This window comes from Notechis scutatus, chromosome 1 (genome assembly GCF_049901735.1).
Source record: "Notechis scutatus isolate UNSWTSFEM ecotype Mainland chromosome 1, rNotScu1.2, whole genome shotgun sequence".
NCBI classification, from domain to species: Eukaryota; Metazoa; Chordata; class Lepidosauria; order Squamata; family Elapidae; genus Notechis; species Notechis scutatus.
This window is the reverse complement of record NC_142009.1, coordinates 270,324,478-270,346,724: the sequence shown is the minus strand read 5'-3', so window position 1 is coordinate 270,346,724 and position 22,247 is coordinate 270,324,478. Positions and strand designations below refer to the sequence as shown.

General features: G+C 34.5%; 1 protein-coding gene across 50 annotated transcripts in view; it reads right to left on the bottom strand.

Moving 5' to 3' along the window:
- Positions 1 to 1,570: 1,570 nt before the first annotated feature.
- The window catches only part of FUT8 (fucosyltransferase 8), a 150,769-nt gene continuing 130,092 nt past the window's right edge, over positions 1,571 to 22,247 (bottom strand). For all 50 annotated transcript variants that reach the window (XM_087951505.1, XM_087951496.1, XM_087951473.1 and 47 more), the window contains 4 exons: positions 10,095 to 10,341; positions 7,510 to 7,686; positions 5,912 to 6,062; positions 1,571 to 2,600 (listed from right to left, as the gene is read on the bottom strand). In XM_087951505.1, coding sequence (XP_087807631.1) covers positions 2,283 to 2,600; positions 5,912 to 6,062; positions 7,510 to 7,686; positions 10,095 to 10,341 — 893 coding nt within the window. In that variant the 3' untranslated portion in view covers positions 1,571 to 2,282. The remainder of the gene's footprint in view (positions 2,601 to 5,911; positions 6,063 to 7,509; positions 7,687 to 10,094; positions 10,342 to 22,247) is intronic.

The following is a 22,247-nucleotide window of genomic DNA, read 5'->3' as shown; positions in this document are numbered from 1 at the left end:
TTCCATTAACCCTTATCATCAGGAGGGGAAATTACACTCAGCTTTTAATCTCTGTAAACTGCATCAAGCAAATGACACTTTATCCAAGAATCAGAACATTAAAGCATAGACAGCATAGATTGGGACATTTGAATCTAAGGGAGAGATGGAGAGAATACATTCTGACACTGAATTGGTACCAGCGTGATTTAAATTCGAAGGCTAAGCTTCAATATTGACAGGCACTCAGAAACAGATATATTTTAATAATCAGTCCCAAACAGTAATTTTTACTATTCCATAGTAATGAACTGTTTTGTTTTTCCGATTCATTAGCTAAAATAAATGTCACTTTAGGACACTGAAGGATACGTGACATTTGGGGTATGTGTGGGCATATTTGGCATTATTAAAAAGCATTCATGATCAGATTGAAAGGGGTGGAAGGATGACTATATGAAACTGGCAATTGTGGTGGTACACAATTAAGCTCCCACTACTCTTTTTTTCTCAGACATGAGGAAGATAAAAGGCATGAAGGGGGGAAAGCACATTCAAAGAGGCAGGGAAACAAACAGCTGAAAATGTGGATAACGATAGAGGGACTAGTACTGTATGTACTCTGAAAGCAGTAACAATAATGATAAAGAGACAAAGAGAGGTAGGCAAATGTAACTTTTCCTTTCTATACAAATAATTAGAGAAAACAGTTCTACTGATATAAAAAGGAGAGGGAAAACTTCCAAACAAAGCTAGAAGGTTATGGAAACCTACCCGCTTAACTACCTCCAGGCATTCTATGTTGGGACTAAGTTACTGCTCTTCTCTATTCTCTTTGTAGAAAAAAAATATGTGATACAATTTCATCTATTAATTTTTAATAGATCTATTAATGCTTTTTTAAAAATAAGTGGGAAGGGCATGGCAGGTTATATTTAATCAAGAATCCTACTACCTCAATGATGGAGATGGGACCTTCACTTGATTTGGGGCAAGATAGAGCAATTAAAAAAAAAATCTTAATGAAAATCTATCAATGTATTCCACAGTTACATATTTGAGGGGAGGGAAACCATCACTGCTTATAATCAGCCAAGGATAAAAGCACTTCTCACAAGAATCCCTGACACATTCAAGGATGAATTTCTATCTTGTCTCACCCACCAGTTTTTTTACCCTGACGGGTAGAAAAAGCTAGTTTGGTACTAGTCTGGAGAATATTGGTTCTTCCATAATGATCCAATGGTATTTATCTTTTTACTAATTTGAACAATGCCAATCTAGATTACTTCAATGTACAGCAAAAATAAGTTTGCAAGAAACTAACACTGCATCTATAAAGAAAAAAACTGAAAAATAACACATCAGAAATAGAAAATATTTTCTCATTTTGTAAGAGAAGATGACGGGCCCTTGGCTCTCTGCCAAACAAGGAATCAATAGACACAGACTGCCCAGTATTAGTCAAAGATACTAAAACATTCGGTATGAAATGAAATTTCAGAGCTTTCAAAGGAAAAGAATAGAAATATATTCCATTCATTAAAGTCTTCTTAATTTTAAAATCACATTACTTGCAGCACTCCAACCATTCATTTTTTTAATTTATTTTTTGTTATCAAAGACAATGTCCAGAAACAGTACTAAAGAATCAGTTCATGGCATAGTTTTACAAAAATTTCTACCAGACAATTATTGTATAGTTGGATGTATTTTTTAATTAATGATGAAGTAAATTAATCAATGAAATTGCTAGCAAAAATCTTGTAAAGAAATATGTATTCTGATTGTTTAAATCTGTTGGTTGGAGCATGTTGAGTGGTCATAACAACATTAGTGAAAGGCAAGCATAATTCTTGCCCATCAGGAGAATGAGACATGGCTCTTCTAAAATGTCACTGATCTTTCAGAAAGAGGCACCATATTTTATATTCTGCACATACAAAATTTGTTCATGTCACTTAAATTACATAATGCAGCAGTGTTAAAAGTCTTATAGTTTATTAATGGCAAAGAACTGAGCCCAAAATTCATATATGATTCATGGGAGAGACATATTCTCAGAAAGACAAAGAGTATAAAACAATAGTTCCTGTTGAATGTGTTTCAGTGTGCAGTGTGCATATAACAAAGTTCAAACAGTGCCCTATCAAATTGTTCCATGCTGTGTAGCCAGTCTGAACAGTAAAAGGCTTTCCTTTTAACCATATGTTAAAATGCAAAATCACATTCTACAAAAGTCAACAATATGGTTGGTTGTAATAGTTCAAAGTAAAAGTTGCTATGAATTATTTTGCTTGCCTTTATTTGTCAGCCTCTTCATATATGGGATACTTGACTGTCTCAATTTTCTCTTTTACTTTATAGGAAGGGTATAAACCTGTTCTCCCTAATTTTCTATTGATGCCTTTGGAATAGCCATCCCAGTGGTTTCCAGCAACACCAATTATATCTCCAGCTTCCATAGGAATTTCATCAGCAGTTTGAGGATGATGAGCATAAATTGCAATCTGGTTGTGGGCATTCTGTCCCCCAAAATAATAAATATCATCCAAAGAATGAAAATAGGCAGATGCATCAGGATGTAATGTCTGCATGATTTCATAAGCAACTCGACAAACCTAGAAAAATAAAGAGAAAATATTAACAGGTTTGTATTATTTAGTATCTGCCCATTGATTAAACATAACTAAAATAAACATATATTAGACTTTGCTTCTGTTTATTCCTAACACATATTCAATAATGTAATGGAATGCAACTCTCCTTACTCTTTTACAGGTGGTCCTCGACTTGCAACTGTTTATTTAGTGACCATTTGAAGTTACAATGGCACTGGAAAAAGCAACTTATGACTGTTTTTTATGCCTATGACTGTTGCAGCATCCCCATGGGCATATGGTCAAAATTTGGATGCTCAACAACTGGTATGTATTTATGATGGTCACAGTGCCCTGAGGTCATGTGATCACCTATTGCAACCATAAGACGAGCAAAGTCAATGGGGAAAACAGATTCATTAACAACTATGTTGTTAACAACTGCATTTATTCACTTAACAACTGTGGCAAGAAAAGTGGGGCAAAATTCACTTAACAATTGTCTTGTTTAGCAATGGAAACTTTGGGCTCAATTGCAGTCAAGGACTATCTCTACTATATTTTATAATGTACAAAATTCAAACAATTCCAATCCTGAAAAGGTCATCTAATGTGTCTTCTCTATCAGTTACTATTTTAGGTGATACTGTTTGACTGTTTCCATTCTACTTGTTAATGGTTTGGGGGTCTGCAAAATGTGGTATGAATGCACAAAATATAAAGCATCACTATCACATCTTATTTTTTTAGGAAAGTTTTCCTTGTCATAATCCACCTCTAATTTATTAAGAACAGATGTTTTCCCACAAATAGTAATGATTACATTTTCAGTGATGACTTAAGTCATAGTGCTCTACACTTTATAGGCTGATATAGCTCCCTACTGATTTTTTTTAAATAATTCTTCAAAACCCTGCTACAACAAAATTAGCGCATATTCTTCATTAAACCCTTCAGAGTGTTAAAGTAGCCTACAGAATCTTTATCACATGGCTATATTGGATCAAGTTCAGATTTTGAATGGACCTTTGTCAATTCCTCAGAATTGACTCAAGGGACCATGACTTCTGCTCCTTGTACCTGAGATCTTGTATGACAGGTATATTTTCAGTAACTCCAAAGCTGCCAGGATGACGTGCAAGACAAATGGTTCTATATAGCTTCCACTTGAATATACTCAGTAAAGGGGAGTCCATTATTTCACAGCATAACTGCTGGCTCCACTGCTGAGCTACTCTATAAGGAAACTTTTTAAACATTTAATTGAAATCTGTTTTCCTGTAACTTAAATGAATAATTATTCTGTCATGCATGCTGAAATGAGAGAAAACATGTCTTGACATCCTATGTAAATTCTTTTCAGATTTTTGAAGGGTTCTATCATATTACATCAACACCTAAGCTCAATTGTGTTTTTTCATGACTAAACTTCCTTCAATCTTTCTTCGTAGGGCTGAGTTCCAATTTCTCCTAATCCTGTTTTAAATAATATAATCTCATTTGTGGTGATTGGGAGGAAAAAGATGACTGTTCTCACCACAGCGTTATTAATGTGAGTTAATGTCACAATATTAGTTGAAAAGCATCTCTGCATTTAGTATTTTATAAAATAAAAGAGGAAGTGCAAAGAATACAATTTGGATTATGAATTTGGGGATGCCTTTTACACCTTTCCATTCCATTTCAAAACAGATATGTAACTGTTCTGTAGATAAAAATCAATAGTTGATGACGATGCTTCAGAATATATTCCTTTTAAGAACAAAATCAAATGAATTGTTTGGTAATATGGTAGTTTTATTTAATATACTTTGAGATATCCAGGATTGGTGAACACAATGTTTCTAGTATATCATCCACTGTATTCAATAAACATTTCTATGTTGTTATCATCTGGAGTTGGATAATACACTTTTAAGAGACACATAATCCATTAATAAAAATCATGTCTTTAGTACTTCAGATTCAAAAGCAAAATGTGCTTCACAATCCAAATTTAATACTTGACTGTAGCTCCCTTTACCAGATTCATGGAGTGTGCAATCTCAGAGAAATATATATTTGGTTTTAAGAAACTGTAGCCAGATAGTACATTCATGGTCTGAAGCATATTTTTGCCCTTGATTCTGAAACACCAATGATAATATCTAAAGGCCTCTAAACTAGTAGCCATTACAAATAGTTAAACTATTAGTCATTTTGCAGCAATACTGCAAATATAAAATGCACTAAGAAATGTTTCATTTTAGAGATCCCTGCAGATGAAAGTGTTATAAAAAATATTAGAATTTGCAGAGATGGATAGATTAACACTTAAAAGAAAAGAAAAGGAATAAACAGAATACTTCCTAACATGGGACTTGTTTTATCAATGGTTAACTAATAGAAATAGAGGTTAGAAATTAAAAAGACTAAAAAGATAATTAATTATATATGGACAATTTTTCACTATGGATAAGTTAACTGTACTATTACTATGTGATTATTATTGATATGTACACTATGATTACCATTATGATTATTGCTGTATTCTTACCAGTGGTGGGATTCAAAAACTTTCACCACTGGTTTGGTGGGCATGGCTTGGTGGGTGCGCTTTGCACGTGCACACACTTTGTATTCACATGCGCGCCAAACATGCACTTTGCGCAGGTGCAGAGGCATTTGCGCAGGCACAGAGAGGTGTTCCAACTCACCTCCTGCAAGCTTGCACTCTCCCAGTCGCTTCAGCAGATGCCGCACGGCACTCTTCTGTGCCGCGCAAAGCAGCTGCACTTCAAAAGCAGAAGATAAAGGTGAGTATGGGAGCCCGGGCGGGCAGGTGGGCCCAACAGCAGAGCGGGGGAGAGAACCGGTTTGGTTTCCACTGCTCATCGCTGCTACTGGCTCAGCAGAACCAGGCCAAACCGGTAGCATATCACCACTGATTCTTGTTCAAAATCAATTGTATCCAGCACATTGCTCAGAGAGAGTTTTTTATGTATATTAAGAAAACACACACACACACACACACACACATATATATATAGAGAGAAATATTTCATTTTGTTTGTCCTAAGCTACAGCAAAGTAACAGTTTTACTGATGCTAAAATATTAAAATTTTACTTTCCAATTTCTATGATTAGTTGCAAAAAGAACCTTTTAACTGTTTTACATTTATTTGCAAAGGATGTTTTCTTGTTAATTTTTACACAGCATGTTTAAAATACTGATTTATTGGTAATTTTATCAGGTATTATTATTATTATTATTAATTTAAAACTATCTTGTAAAATAGTTTTGCTATGGATTTCCAATTTGCCTCAAGTTTTGGAACAGGAATTAGCTTACCTGTGAAGAAAAAGTGCACACAAGGAAGTCTGCCTGAGACAAGAAGTGTATATCCAAAATAACACCCCGCAGAGAGTTTTCAGTGTATCGATTATGAAGACCTGCTGACCATGATATGGAATTGTCACTTATGAATTCATAGTTCGGATATCTGAAAAAAATGTATCACAACATCATGCTTTTGTTTTCTTTAGGGAACAGTGTAGTATCTCTGCACAATTTATCAAGTAAGTCTGAATTCTTGTTCTGAACTGACACTTAGGAATAATAAGGAAGACCACATAATTTATTGGTATAACTTTTACTAGAAAATGGAAAACTGGCTGTATTTCGTCAGAAGTAAAAACTACTTGTATCTGCAGCTTTTTATACCATCAATCTTGTCAGCTTTTTATACCAGCAAGCATGTTACCTTTCTGCTGAAAGAGGTAACTATAGCTGTATACCATTAATATGCATATTAGATGTACTTGTCATTTACCAGCAAGGAAACAATAACATGGATGAGGGAAAAAACCCTGAAATTAAATCCAGAAACGGAAAAGCCTTTGATCAACAGGAAACTGGATGCAGGCACGGCAACTAAATGTGTTCTTTATAGGTTTGCCCTTCCTCCATAAGGATACTGGGAAGGAAAGGAGACTTCTAAAGTTGAAAACTATGCTTTGTCAACTGCTATAAGGAGAGAATGCAAAGATTAATCCCCAAGAAATTGAGTAGAAATATGAAACCCAGTAATTAATAGTCAGATTGCTCAGATGAACTTATTGTGGAAGAAAGTATCGGAAGATAACCCTCCTCAAACTAAAAGAAAATAGTATAATTCATTCCAATGGCTTCCTTCCAAACAGAAAGTAAAACTGTAACAATGTCCAAATATGGATTAATTGGAAATTGCAGTCAGAATGTAGCGGATTGTTCTGCTAAGTAGTGTAAGAACAGAAAAAGGACTAGTTAATTCAGTTCTCTAGCATTATATCCTAGTTCCTAATATTTTCCCAGCAGTTTTCGTCTTGAGTAGCCACCAGATTTTCTTACATCCGCATCTAAGAATAAATAGTTGTTTTTTTATCCTTCTTGAATAGGAACCATTAAGTAGGAAATCAGGGCTATAAAATCTGATTTTTCCTTACAAGTTTAATGTGTAACTGAAAATCACTAAGTGATTTACATTGTGATGCATCAACTGAAGTTAGAGAGTGATGGGTGACAATGGTTTTTATAAGTGTGATTGAGATAGAGATAGGATTCCAGCAGAAATTAAACATAATGAACTGGATTGAGAAAGACAAATAAATTTTTCATGCCAGGGAAAATGTATTCTTGTGGTCCAATCCTTCAGTGGAAAAACTTTACACCATGGGAGCAAGAACATTATGTGGAGGAAATCTGTAATGTAAATAATGATATTTTCTCTACCCTCAAACCTAAACCCCAAAAAAGTTTGGATGTGATTTCAAATAATGTTGCAATAAATTTAGTGAAATTTGGAAAAGTCCTGAAACAAGACAGTAACATTAAATAAGCCATATTGTTTAAATATGGATCTGCATCACATAAAACCACATTTGCAGCAATTGTGAACCAGGATGCCTTACTTGGATTTTGCCTCTTGCAATAGCGAAGGATCATCCGTAGCCAAATAGACTCGCTTTTTGTCAATATGGTTTCTTCGGGAAAGAAGTTGAAAACGTTCTTCAACATGTATCATGTATTCTTCAATTGGATGAAATGCTGCTTCTGTTCCCACTTTGTCTGTTCTACGGACGTGAATACTGGAAAATAACAGGAAACTTGGCATTTCTCTTACACAAGTCTTATTAATTTAAAACAAAGAGTCTGTGACAATTAAGGACCCTCTCCTGTAAGAGTCAGGAGGCCCTAAGCTTTAGAGTACTGCCAAAACTTCCTTCAACCAGAAAGATGTGAGTAACAACTCAATCTAGATTACTCCTTTTGAGAGAATAAAATTCCATAGACTGTTCTATGTATGGAATCTGTATGTATCTGCATTTTTTTTTAAAAAGAGAGATATCGCAAATGTTCATGTTAAGAAAATGCATTTTTTTCATCTCTTAGGATGGTAAAAGTTCTTTCTAAGATAAAAGGCAGATGAAAGCAAGTACAATTGTTTTCATCTGCCTTTTATCTTAGAATGAACATTATGTCAGATAGTTTATACCAAACAAATGGAAATATTAGAAAGTCAGAAAAAATTTAGTTATGCACACTTAAATTAGAAATGTAATTGAAATGTGTAAGTTTCAAAAGCTCTTTACTCTCACTGCAATATCAGAACGGAAAACATGAGAACCCCAAATAAAATTGATTAGATTATTTTGTAAATTTTGTTCGGGTATTTTCCCACGTCATTATAGTTGTGCTTTTAAAGTTGTAGCAACGTTTCGGCAGAATCTCATCTGCCATCATACAGAAGCCTGATGAGTATAATACACAAGAGATGGATTGTACTGTAATATGTTATTATACATCTGAATGGGGTATTGAGATTTCACATCTTTTCACATCTTAATAAGGTAGTGACTTCGTGTTTATTTGCGGTTCGGATGGCCCAGGGAAAGAAACTATTTGTTAGTCTAGTGGTGTGGGATTTTATTGACCTAAAATGCCGTCCAGACGGCAGCAGGTCAAAAAGATAATTGCCAGGGTGTGAGGGGTCTTCTATAATGGCCTTGATTCTGCTTTGGCAGTGGGACCTGGCTAAGTCTTCCAGGGAGGGCAGAGGACAACCAATGATCTTTTGAGCTGTGTTTATTACCCTCTGTACAATTTTCCTGTCCTCAACTGTGGAGCCTGCATACCACATATCCAGACAATATGTCAGAGTGCTCTCCACAGAGGCTTTATAGAAAGCCAGCAACAGCTTCTTATCCAGATTGTTCTTCCCGAGAACCCGCAGGAAGTGCAGCCACTGCTGAGCTTTCTTCACTATGGCCTTGGTATTAGAGGACCAGGAGATATCAGCTGAAATATGGATGCCAAGGAATCTGATCATAGGGACAGTTTCCACTCGTTCTCCGTTGATGATGAGTGGGGCGTGGTCCTGTCCATGTTTCCTGAAGTCCATAATCAGTTCTTTGGTTTTATGGACATTCAGTGACAGATTGTTCTGTGAACACCAGATAGACAGGTTCTCTACTTCTGCCCTATATGCCGCTTATCCTCTCCGGAGATGAGACCAATCATGGTCGTGTTGTCCGCAAACTTTATGATGGTGTTTGTTGTGTGGTTTGGTGAGCAGTCAAAGGTGTACAAGGTAGATTAATTGCTATAGCTTATAAGGCTATTTTGACTTTTTTAAAAAAACAAATATTTTTAATTTATTTATTAGATTTATGTGCAGCTCAGCTCATCCATAGGTGACTCTATTTCAATTATGTTGAAAATGACATCTCTTTTTACAAGTGGAAGAGAAAACGTAGCTGTTTAAGGATATATTTCACAGAAAATTTAGTGGAATCAAGAAAATTAAAGAAATATTCAATCTAGGGATTATAGGCATTTACTTATGAGCTGAAACATAAACCATTCAAAATATATGATTTATAAAAAATAATGCAATTTCCTTTATTTGATAATGATTTAGATCGTAAACAACAGCCTACAGTTCTAAAAAAATGGGGATCAAATAGAAATTTAAAAAATCCAATTCATAGTTCTTAAGTGATTAAACTGACCACAGTCTAGATCTGTCAACCAGCACAAATACTGATAAGTAGGTGCTTCCAGTAACTAAGATCATATGGTTCTGCTAATTTGTATACCATTTCTAGGAAAACCATTTAAAAACAAAAATTAAACACTTGAATGTTGCTGAAAATTATTTCTTAAATAATTTGAAAGGCCAATAATTTATTGCCTATACTATCAGAAAGCCATAAAATATAATTTTCTTATCTTTTAAACATTGTCAGAGGTATCGTACTTCTGAATTAAACATGAACAGGGTAGGACCCTCATCCTGTGCAGTGAGCTTGAAATTTAAAAAATGCTTTAAGACTGCTTTCTATATTCCCAAATAGCATTGATATGAAAAAGGAAATACTGAAATAAGATAAATTTGAAGGAAATTATGTTTTCTCAAAAGTAAATCCTACACATTTCAATGGGACTAAACATGAATGGGTTTATGATAGTCTTAATAATCTAATAAAACACTTACCCAACAATTGGATGTTTAAAACCAAGTTTTCTTGTGGTTTCTTCTATCTCTTTTTCTAACAAAGGCTGTGGACGAATCAAGTATTTGACAAACTGTGAGACCCACCATACTGGAGGATCCCCATGGACACGAATTAGTCTATCAGCCAGATCTTCTGGAATCGCCAGTGGCAAATATGGAGGCCGTGGATGTAGACTGTCAACTATGGGCAATTCTATAACTTGAACATTTTTGTCATTCATTTCACCTGAAAAAGATATGGTTATGATCAAATATTTCAGAAATAGTGATTTTACAAACTGCATTAAAATATAGAAAATACATTGTTTTTTAAATATAATTTGTAGCTTTCTGACTGAGAGTGAGTATCCATTTCAATGATTGTCCTGAATGCAGCAACTGCACAAATTCAAGAGTTGCCAATAGACTGGACAGAAATTTTACATTAGGTATTGTCCAACCCAGAGTCCTAGACAGCTAGTAATGAGCCCCGCAAGATAATAAAATTATTTTAAAAGAAAGAAAGTTTGACTGTTATATACATTAACCATATTATGTATTTTATATGCAACAACTTTATATTCAACACAACTTGAATTATGTTCCTAAATTCTAGTATTTGTTGGTAAAACTTTCCTAACATATACCAGTATATGCTGTTATTTTTTCATCAAACAGAGCATCAGTTATTCTAGCTTTTGCAAAGTTTGAGTGCTTAAATAAGCAAGCCTCATGATACCTCAATAAAGCTAGGGATTTGTAACCAAAATTATATTTAGAGATAATAGGGAGTCTTTCTTCAATTTATATTTCCCCCAAAGTTTCCCAGTTACTAATTTTCCCCCAAGATATGTTGTTGTTGTTACTGCTGCTGTTATTATTACATTTCCAGAAAGGGTATGTGTGTGTGAAATAAGAAACAAAAGAGAAAGGAATTGAGGAGTAAAGATAGTAGACATTCTCAGCATTTTTCCCATTCTCTTCCCAATTTATATATAGGCTATATAGAGAGAGAGAGGCATTATAAATGAATTGACTGATGTAGTTCCTTCCATTCCCTTTGTTTCTATCATATATAAAATTTGCTAAATGCAAAGGATTTTACTAAAATCAAAGACCCAAAAAGTTAAATACAGATTTAAAGTAAAAGTTTAATCTCCCTTCCTTCCCAAAAGCATTGACAAAAATGGTTTGTCAATAGTTTTTATCCCCCACAATGTTTTGATTTGGTAATCCGGTTCATAGCCCTGGGATTTCCTGCTAGATTCCAATTCAAGTATAATTCAGATGTGCATCTGTTTAGTTTTTCAAGATCATTCAAGGTCAGCTGGATACTGTAAATTGGTTCTGACCAGGCTTAAAAAATAATAAAATCAATAAGGCTTAAATTAGACATGATTCACTTGATGTTAGTGCTATTTTAGCAGGATTAATCCCATATCAAACTGAATATACTTGCTCTTATCTTAAGCAAAGCATCCATTTAATGTTGTAATTTTAATTAAAACACATGGAAAATCAAAGTACTTCTCAATTCATACATGCATTTTTAAAAGGAGAAAATCTATGAACAGAACTGTCACAATGAGGAGAAATATAATTAAAGCAACCTCACTTCTTCAATTCCAGTTTGGATTATAATAGGAACTGTCCTTCTTAACCTGTAAACTATTATTTCTCCAAATTTACTTGATAATCTGAACACATAATCTTTATCTAGAAGGTTCTATATTGTTGATGCTTGGAGGCTGCAATGGTCTATAATATCATCATCATCATCATCATCATCATCATCATCATCATCATCATCATCATCAGGAAACAGATATTCTGATAAACTGTATTCCCAAACTATGAGCAACATTTTTGCTTCATTTCCTGAAAGGGGGGAGTTAAGGAATGAAATAAATACTTTAAACCTTTTATGCTTACAGAGACTTTTTCAAACCAAAAGCGATAACTGACCCTTGAGCAGTATGCCAAAAGCTACATTCCAAAAGATAGGCAGGATGATATCAACTAAATTTGATAGAATTTAATATAAATTGCAAATTAAATTTGGTTAAATAAAATTTAATATTATTTCTTTTTGTATTTTCCTCTTCTGTCACATTTTAAAGTACACAGTTGAAGCAATGTCTGGAGGACCACACCAAAGCCTTTTAACAGCCACAGGTAACTGCAGAGCCTTAGACTAATTGTCCATGCCACAGGATGAAATTGAGGGATTGGGAGAAGAATCTGGTCCTTACTTACTTTCTGTTAATTTGCAATTTTTCCATCCATAACTTATTGTTCTGCCCTCAGGTCTTTGTAGAATAGATTAACCTCCTTTTCTCTGTGATAGCCCCTCAAATATCGGAAGACTGCTATCATGTCACCTCCAGGGGTGGGATTCTACAGGTTTGGACTGGATCAGGCGAATCCCTTGTTCCCATGTTCAGCTCGCTCCGAACCAGTTCGCTGCGACAAGGAGTGGGCCTGCCTGCCCGCCCCTGCTCTTTCCTGTGCTTTATGCCTTTGTTTAGAGCACAGCTGATTCGCACGGCAGAGCGGTTTGCCACGCCTAAATTGTTTTCTTCCAGAGGTTGCAGTTGAAGGTAAGTATGGGCTTGCCTTTTTGAAATGTGGAGCGCACGATCACTGAACCGGTTATTATACCGGTGAAATCCCTGGTCACCCTGTCCCTTCTTTTCATTAGACCAGACATATCCAGGTCCTATCCAGGTTCATCATATGGTTTAGCCTCTAGTTCTCTTATTATCTATGTTGCTCTTCTCTGCACCCTTTTTAGAATCTTAACATCTTTGTTGTATTGTGGTGACCAACACTATACTATAAATGCAATATTCCAAATGTGGTCTTACCAAAGCAGTATAAAGCAGTACTAACACTTCACAGTGATACTATCCCTCTGTTGATGCAGCCCAGTATTGTTTCGGCTTTTTTGGAAGCTGCAGTACATTGCTGGCTCATATTTAAGTGGTCGTCTATTAGGACTCTAGATCCCTCTCACAATTACTGCTGTTGAGCCATGTACCATCTATGTTATATCTTTACATTTGGTTTTTCTTACCTAAGTGTAACACCTTACTTTTCTCACCACTGAATTGCATTTTGTTGAATAGGGCTCAGTGTTCAGGTATGTCAAGATCCTTCTGAATCTTGAGCCGATCTTCTGAAGTGTTGGCTATTCCCGCACTTTGGTGTTGTTTGCAAAGAGTTCCTCTTAATGTCTAAAGCAGGCTAAAAGTCACTGTCCCCCACTTTTATGCTAGGTGCCCTAATTATTACACTAAAAAGGATCTCATATACACAATCTACATTTTTAAAGATCAAAGTCAATTGGATAGCAATATTCCTGTGTATCAAGCTAAAAAAATTCAAGAATGTTTGAAAAATTAGAATAGTTGGAACATGTGATCCTACAGTGAGATTTTTTAAAAATGAAGTCATCTTGACTACTGATATTTTATCAATTATTTACTCAATATTGCTAATCATCATGAAATATTCAGTTTCCTTTCAAAGAATAACGAAGATACTAATTTTAAAATGTTCTATTATCTTGATATTTAAGTGCAATCATTCCATTTATCCATTTGTTTTAAAGTCTGTTTAGATTGCTTTAATAACACTACTAATACATTTTTCTTTCTTGCTGCATATAAAAGCTTGTATGTGTAAGCTTGTATTTGATCCTGTTTTTCAATCAGTGAAAACTTGTTTGTCTCTTTAACAGTGATTCTATACAAATCAGTGGTGGGATTCAAAAATTTTTACTACCGGATCTGTGGGCATGGCTTAGTGGGCACGGTGTGGCTTGGTAGGCGTGGCAGGGGAAGGTTACTGCAAAAGCCCATTCCCTCCCCACCCCACTAACCTGCTTTCCAGCTCTGTTCTCCTGTGCAGGGCAACAAAAGAAGACCCAGCTGATCAGCTGAGACTTGGGAGGCAGAGAACAGATGGGGGCGGGGCCAGTCAGAGGTGGTATTTGCTGGTTCTCCAAACTACTCAAAATTTCCGCTACCTGGTCAGGACCTGCTGAATACCACCTCTGATACAAATCTACAGCTTGGAACATTACCCAAACCTTAATACACTTGTTGTACAATCATATTGTGAAACAACCGTCTGGTTAGCAAAATTGCAGGCATTTAATGCGGCTTTCTTTCCAACCCTTTAAGCCAGGGGTGTCAAACTCACAACATGTTGTTGTCACATTATGTATCACAACTTTTTTTCCCTTTTGCTAAACTGGGGGTGGCCGTGGCCAGTGTGTGACGCATTCAGCCTGTGGACCATGAGTTTGACACCCCTGCTTTAAGTCCTTCCTCCAATGTCAGCACAGCAAATTGTTTATAAAGCTGAAACCTTGACACAGGTGTAGAAAGAGACACGTTTTGGAGATCTGCAGCTGCAAGCATTCGGAGTACAGCAACCAAGTGAAAGAAGGTGTCTTCCTTCAGAAGGAGTTGATAGTTCAACAGAGAGGAAAAGAAGTACAATATAGCAGCCTCGCAAGATAAAGCACAACATAAACAAGATGTATGGTCATTAACACAAAAAGAAGAAATCTCAAGAGAAAAGAGAGTTAAAACAAAACAGGCTCAAAAAGAAATGGTGATGCCTAGTAGTAATAGTAAAGAGCATAGCGCATTGGTAACTGTAATAGAGTAATACTGTAGGTAATAGAGTAATAGGTAATAGTCTAAACATTGTAATAGCAATTTAAGAGTAATAAAACATTGTAATAGCAATTATCATAGTAATAGTGTAGAGATGGAAACAGAATATAGGAAATACTCATATATCACTTTTGTTTGTTTTTACAAAATACAATATTGTTAGGAATCTGTCCACCAATTAGTTGGGTTGGCAATATATAAACCAACAATGTATGTTTGTAGCTTTAAGACAAAGTCACTGTGTTGATTTGTACTATATTCTGATTGGTTGGTTGTGTTGCAAACTACCATAAGAGGGAGCTAGAGATCATGGCTTGCTCTCTTTGACATTCTGTATCTCTGACATTCTGTATCTCTTACATTCTGTTGCTATTTAAGGTTTCTGTTGCTGTGCTTATACTTTGATATCTTTGTTTACTGTAAATGAAAAAAGCAACTGGTAAGAAGACTTTGTAATTGGATATTCTTGGACTGTAAAACGTATATGACCTGGATTGTTTATTGGACTGTGCTATTTCTTAAAGTAAACTTTAACTCAATTCAGTGTAGCTGTGTGTGGCTGAATAATTATTCATATACTCTCATAAAAGTTTCCATGTGCATATCCTTGTTACTCAAGGGTTATTCTGTACATATCATAACAAATATCTCCCCTACCCTTATAACCAGTATATAGAAACCACTTGTCCAAGTTCTTTTCTGTGTCTCTTGAGCCTAGGTCAATCGAGTTAAGAAAAGAACCCATGACACTTATACACCACCTTTCCTGACTTTCTGGCATCAAGACAGATGAATAATTAATTCTCATAGTGGGGATTGGATTTTGTGTATTATGACAATAAATACCATATACTTTCATTTAGATTTACTCCCAGATAAATACAGAATACATACTGAGTTTCAAGCTGAATTCCTTGAAAATACTAAACTGGGAGTTTTAAAACTATTGCATTTTGAATACTTCTCAGTAGTTTAGTTTGTTCAGAATGCTAAATCAAAGGATGCATAGTCTTTGTCGCACTAAGTCAAAAACTTTTGCTGATCTGCTGATCTTCCTTCAGGTTTGTTTGTTATGTATCTATCCTTCTTCAGATTACCATCTCTACTAATTTGCTAGAAACAGACATGTAACTGATTGGTCTGTAATTTCCTGGAAGTCCACAGAATCCCTTTTTAAAATTTGGTGTCACATTGCTAACCTTTTATTCTACTGGTTCTGAGCTTGATTTCAATAGCAAGTTTTGTGCAGTTTCACATCTCAGCTGTTTAATAACTCTGGTAGATGTGATCAAGGTGTGAATTGTTGCTTTATTCTCCTTCAAGATGTCTAAGAACATTTTCTCATTAACTCAATTTACATTACTTGTTTTATTTTCTTTCCTGAAAATTTCAGTAGATTCACAAATCTGTCATATACTTTTGTAGTAAAGACAGATGCAAAATTTTCATAATGTCTTTCTATAATTTCTGTATCATTCTTGAGCATTCCTTTCACTCCTTTATTGTCTAATTGCACACCCATATCTCCAGCTAGTTTTCTACTTTGAATAATTTTAAGTTATTATTGTTCTCCTTTACAGGCTTTTTTTTTTTGGCCATATACTCCTCAAATTCCTTATTTGCATTTATTATCATCATCATAGGCTTTTTCAGTCTGTGTTTGCGGATTTAATTGATTTATTCCTTCACTGTGGAATATATGGTAGCTTTTAAACTGTTCCAAGGTACAGATATTTGGAGCATGTAGAAATTTACTTTCTTCATCATACCCTGAGCATGAATATAACCAATTTATGTAAGGATAACTAAAATCCTCTATTATTAAAATATACTTTTCATTCAAAACCAGTACTCTTAATTTCCATTTTGGTTTGGAAACTTTTTGAACTGTCATTGGCTGATTTCACGCTTTAACTATAGAGAGAATGGATTCTTTTTTCCTCATTCCAAATCTTTTTCAGATCGATGACAATCTGAAGCAAATTAACAACACGTACAAAGAATAAACATTCAGAGGATGCTCTTTTATTCAAGCATTTTAATACTCTTGGATAAACTTTTTGGCATTTGTATAATGCTTTCCTATGTTCAAAGAACTTTTCATATCATACAAAATTGTTTTGGATCAATCATATTCCTATGTTACAGCTATTGTTTTTTTTAAACTGATAGAAAAAATAATTAAAATCTATCAAGCAATATTTCTGTCCTACATCTCAATTTCCATTGTGCAAAAATTCACTGGTGCAGAATGCTTTGAAGTAAAATGTACTAAATTCATTCCCTGTGCCTGGTAGTTTTATGATATTCCATTTTAGAAAAAAAAGTACTATTTGAGATATTCATCTGCAAAGTTTATATTTACTATCAGCCAAATATCTTCACAGAAATGCTTCTGACTTTATGTAAATTCTTAACCCATATTTGGGTTACGATTTACAAATATGTCTCCAAACATTACATCTCAGCATACAACCACAGTAGTGCAAAATAAAAAGTCTACTTAAGAGATGGTCTATTCCACATAGTCAAAAGCAATATAGAATATATAAAAGAAAATACAGTCATTTTTTAACCTCTGACATGTATATTCGTGACAATCATATAAATAGGATTTATGGGCATATATACTGCTTCTCTACTGAAAAACTTCAATGCAGCTAGCAATAATATTAGTATGAATATATTGTCACGGATCACTTAAAATTGTGAGGTATAAATCATTTATAAGACATCATTTCATGATGTGTTTAAAAAAATAATATTTTCACACTTTGTGCAAACTATCCCAAAATCAAAATCTACAGGAGAATAATCAAAGCTTCAAAGTCAACTTTACAAATCATTTCCTTTCCTCCCTTTTCCAGAATATAAAATAAAAATAAACAAATGTTGTCAATGTCCTGGCATAAAAATGCTAAAAACCCAAAGATATAACAACATACTTAAGCAGAACTTTTTTAATTCCATACAAACTCAAAGGTTACTTTCTTCTATAGTTACTCAAGAGAAAAAAATTTACAGCTGAATGAGAGGTGAAATTACATGCAAAGTTAACCACTTGTTCCTGGATCCTGCTTGCCTTATTATCACTCTTTTAAAAAGAAGCAGACTGGTTAGCCTAAGTAAAGGAAAAGCACACTGTAGTATCAGAAGTATTTTTCTAGATTGTTTCTAGAGTGCCTTGGAAAAGCACAGGGGAACTGAAGCTTCAAGAAAGTGACAAATTTTATTTTTATTGTACATACTATTTGGCATAGCTCTTGAAATGCTTTTGAAAATGACTATGGCATACAATTTAAATATATGAACAAATTACATAGACAAGATTTGTTCAAGATGTTTTACAGAGCCCCCCAAAGTCCCTGCAGACTAGCCCTAATAGTACCACTGATTTTCCAACTATATTCATTTCAAGTTGTTGAAATGTACCTGGTATTTGAACAGGTACTTGATACTTGAGATACATTTCAAGTACCGGTACTCTGTACGTTGCTGAAAAGGTGACATTCTGTAACTAGATATGCCAGAGGCAGAAAGAACTGTCAACTTTCTTTCCCACGTGCTATTTTTGCTCTAAAAAGTAATATTCCTCCCCTGTTTTATTATTATTAGGGACTACCTAAAATTATTTACTAAGATATACTACTAATACTTTACTTGGCAAAATTAAAAAAACAAATGGCATGTTATCAGTTTTAATAGGGACCATACATTCTGACATGAATATAAAGTAGTACAAATGTAACTTTCACTAACAGATAAATATTGCATTTTAACAACCTTAACTGGCACACATTGTGTATTCTCACTATAGGAATTTTAGCATGGGTCTCAAAACACAGTTATTACACCAGCTGTTTTATCATTAGACAACATAATCATTTTGATGTGATTGATAGTACTGTAATTTTCTTTCAAGAAATAATCTGAACTAAAGGTAGATAATGTCAAATAGATAGAAAAAAATCATAAGGTTCAGTTATTTTTCTAAAAACAGAAAAAAGGCTTTTGAAGAGCAAGTATTATTGGCAATTATTTTAACAGAATTTAATCCATTTTTCTCAAAAATGTATAGTGATTGAATGGGTTACTTGAATATTCATGAATGGTTAGTTGCATATAAATAGAAAAACGCCACCATCAATGACAATGCTAAATCCACCTAATTCACAAATAAAGCTCTTAATTATTTTCAAAATGGGTAAGTATATAAATTGTTTTTGCCATTGTAAGTTTTGAACATATTAAAATAATTACTAATCATAATTAATTAAAGTCTTCCAACAAGGAACTTTCAATTGATGAACATGAAGGTAGACACACAAACTTTAATTATATTCTGGTTAGCAGAAACAGTTTAGTAACTCTTATTTAATGTTCCCACTTCAGTTATTACAATTACAAGGTAAATCATAAAGAATATAAATACCAAACATATTTTAATTGTCTTGAAAGGTGGGTGGGTTGTTTTTTTTTGCTTTCTATATATCTGTTAGAATGACTAATTTCTTTGCATAGTAACTTTGCACAGAGGAAATCAACAGTCTGATAAAGACCATGGGGCTATTTGGACAGAAAATATCCAATCACTAGGTGTCAACAAAAAAATGCAGGAATCTCCAATTCTTCTACTGCTTATCTCTATTTTTCCAGCTCATATATGAAAGCCCTAATATTTGCCACATTGATGATTAGGCATAATAAGATCTACCCCTACTTTCTGGTTACCAGTTTTGAGCCATACTCCTTCACATTTATGAATGGAAAACACTTTATTGGGAGAGTGTAAGAAAATATTTAGTAATATTCCCCTTCAGATATCACTGATGCTATAAACAATAGGCTTTGCTCCAGATATCCACCTATTAGGACAGCCAGAAACTTGTTGGATAACAACTCAATCTGCTCCATGCTTGGATGCAAGAATGGTCCTTTATTGCTCTCCCACAGTGTCACAGCATTCCCTGCTTTGCAGGATTCAATCTAACCCATAAAACCTGGTCAATCCTCAATAGAATTAGGACTCAACATGGCAGGTATGCTAGTCTCCTCCATAAATGGGGAAATCTTTCCCCTTCAAAATGTAGTTGTAGTGCTCCAAAGTGCAACATACTGTGGAACAGTGCCCTTTGAGTGCATATCAGGGAAACCCCAGAGAGTTTCTGGATGCAATTCCATCATGTATTGACGATATAAATAGTTTATCATTGAATTTGTAAATACAGTAAATAGTTTCATATTTGCTCATTGAGAATGTAATTGTGATGTGCTTTTTAATATTTTTGCCATATGCTATATAAGTAAATCAGAATGCACTTGGGTACCATAAGGCAGAATAGGAGTGATTATTTTGTACACATATACAAAGCCTAGCCTCAAAATACATACAGGAATATGAACAAATGTGATAGTCATAGAAATGAGAGACCCTCATGATGATATGACTGCATTTCAGGCAGATGGCAACTGGCTCACATTTATGACTGGCTGCAGTATCCTGCCATCATCTGTCCGTGATTTGCAATTATTTATTTATTAAATAAATTTATATGACCATCCAATTCATACACAGGTGACTCTGTGTGGCTTAAAAAGCATTAAAAATCCACTACAAAAAACCATAAAATTTCCAGCAAAAAAAAACATCCATTCAGGAGAATGGATTTGCTTAATAATCACATTATTCAGATTTATGACTGTGTAATTTGCATATTGATCACCATAAAAATGAGTAAAAAAATGGGTTTGGGTATGTGGTTTCCCCAATTTACAACTGCAATGAATTACAACCACAATTTGGGTACCAATTGTTGTTGTAAATCAAGGACTATCTGTAGTGATTAAGGCATCAGACTAAATTGTGAGTTCTAGTCCCACTCAAGCATGAAAGCCAGCTGGCTGATGGGTGATTTTGAGCCAATCACTCTATCTCAACATAACTCTCCTCAACACCACAACTGTTGTGGGGAAAGTAGGAGTAAGAAGGAATATTAGGTCTGCTCACTGCTTGGAGTTATTTATAAAAATAATAAAGGCAGAGTAAAAATAAGAAGCAAGCAAACAAACAAAAAAGCTCAGAATACAATTTTAGTCCAGTCAGTCTCTCTCAGTCCAATCTATGGCAGAGTTATTATGGAGAAAAAATTAGAGGAGGTTGTATGTACCTTGCCTTCAACTCCTAGAGGGCAGAGATATATAAATCTAACAAAGATATAAATAAAATTTATATGGATGATGATAAATGTTGCGGTTAAGTATATGTAGACTACCAGATTAGATAACAAAGTTTAGAGGTTCAAACCAGGATTGGTGGTTCACAAATTATCATTGCACAAGTTCTCTAACAATATTAAGAAAATAAAGAGAATTTTCTTCAGACTCTGTAACCCACTCTTACTGTGGAAAAAAGTCTGAGACATCAGAACTCATTAGCACTACCTACTCTTGTTTTAAAATTATTTTTGGTACAAAAGGAAATTGGCAACATGAGCGCTGCAATAAGCCAGATTAATTAAGATCATACAAATCATTTGGAAGAGTACAAAGTGTCTCCTAGATGTTTGTGCAAACAGCAAAACCAACCTGGGGAAACTTTAGAAAGGCACAACCTGCTTGACCTTTTGAGGAGTGGAATTGGAGAGACAATTTATTTGCAGAAAAGCAGTCCTTCAAAGAGTTAGGAGACAGATAGCTAATATTCTAGAACAGACATATTAGGTCACGTAAAACTATTTTTAAGTGAACTCACATATTCCTCAAAAAGACACCTTCCCACTTTTCCTAGCAAAAGGAAATATTCTGGAGTTGATGTGTACAGGACTTTTGCATTAAATTCAATACCCACATAAAACACAGATTAAAAACCAGTGCTAACACTGCTAATTAAGTATGGAACTTCCTGCACGTGAATCCTTTCCTACAGAGTAGAGCTGTAACCTGTAGGACCTTGATTTATGAATCAGGATCTCTGTTTCTTGTACTCTGCTCTAAATGAATGGGTAGGGAACAGCTCTATTTATTTTCCCTGTTTGAATTCTGGCAGCTCCCCGTCCTTTGCTCTGTGACTGATGTTAACCAGGCACAGAAAAACTAAAAAGAGTTATATAAACCCCAATTTCTCATAATGGGACTTGAATTCATTTCTCTTTTGCTAATTTCATACCTCGCTGAAGGCCAGGATTATCACAATATGGTTGCAGCTTTTTTTGTTCTATGATTGGTATCTTCCTTTCCTTGCTCGATGAAAACTGTTTTTTCATGATTTTAGTGCTTATTGAACAGAAAAGAGCAAGCCTTTAAATTCATTTTGATTAATTGTAAGTTTCTAAGTCCTGCAGTTCTTCTGAAATGTTACAAGTTTATTAAAGACATTTTTATGATGTATGAAGTTGTGGGGAAGAAATAAAACAGTCCCCCAGCCCTTCAAATCTGGATGTTTCTATCCTTTATTATTTCCTAGAAT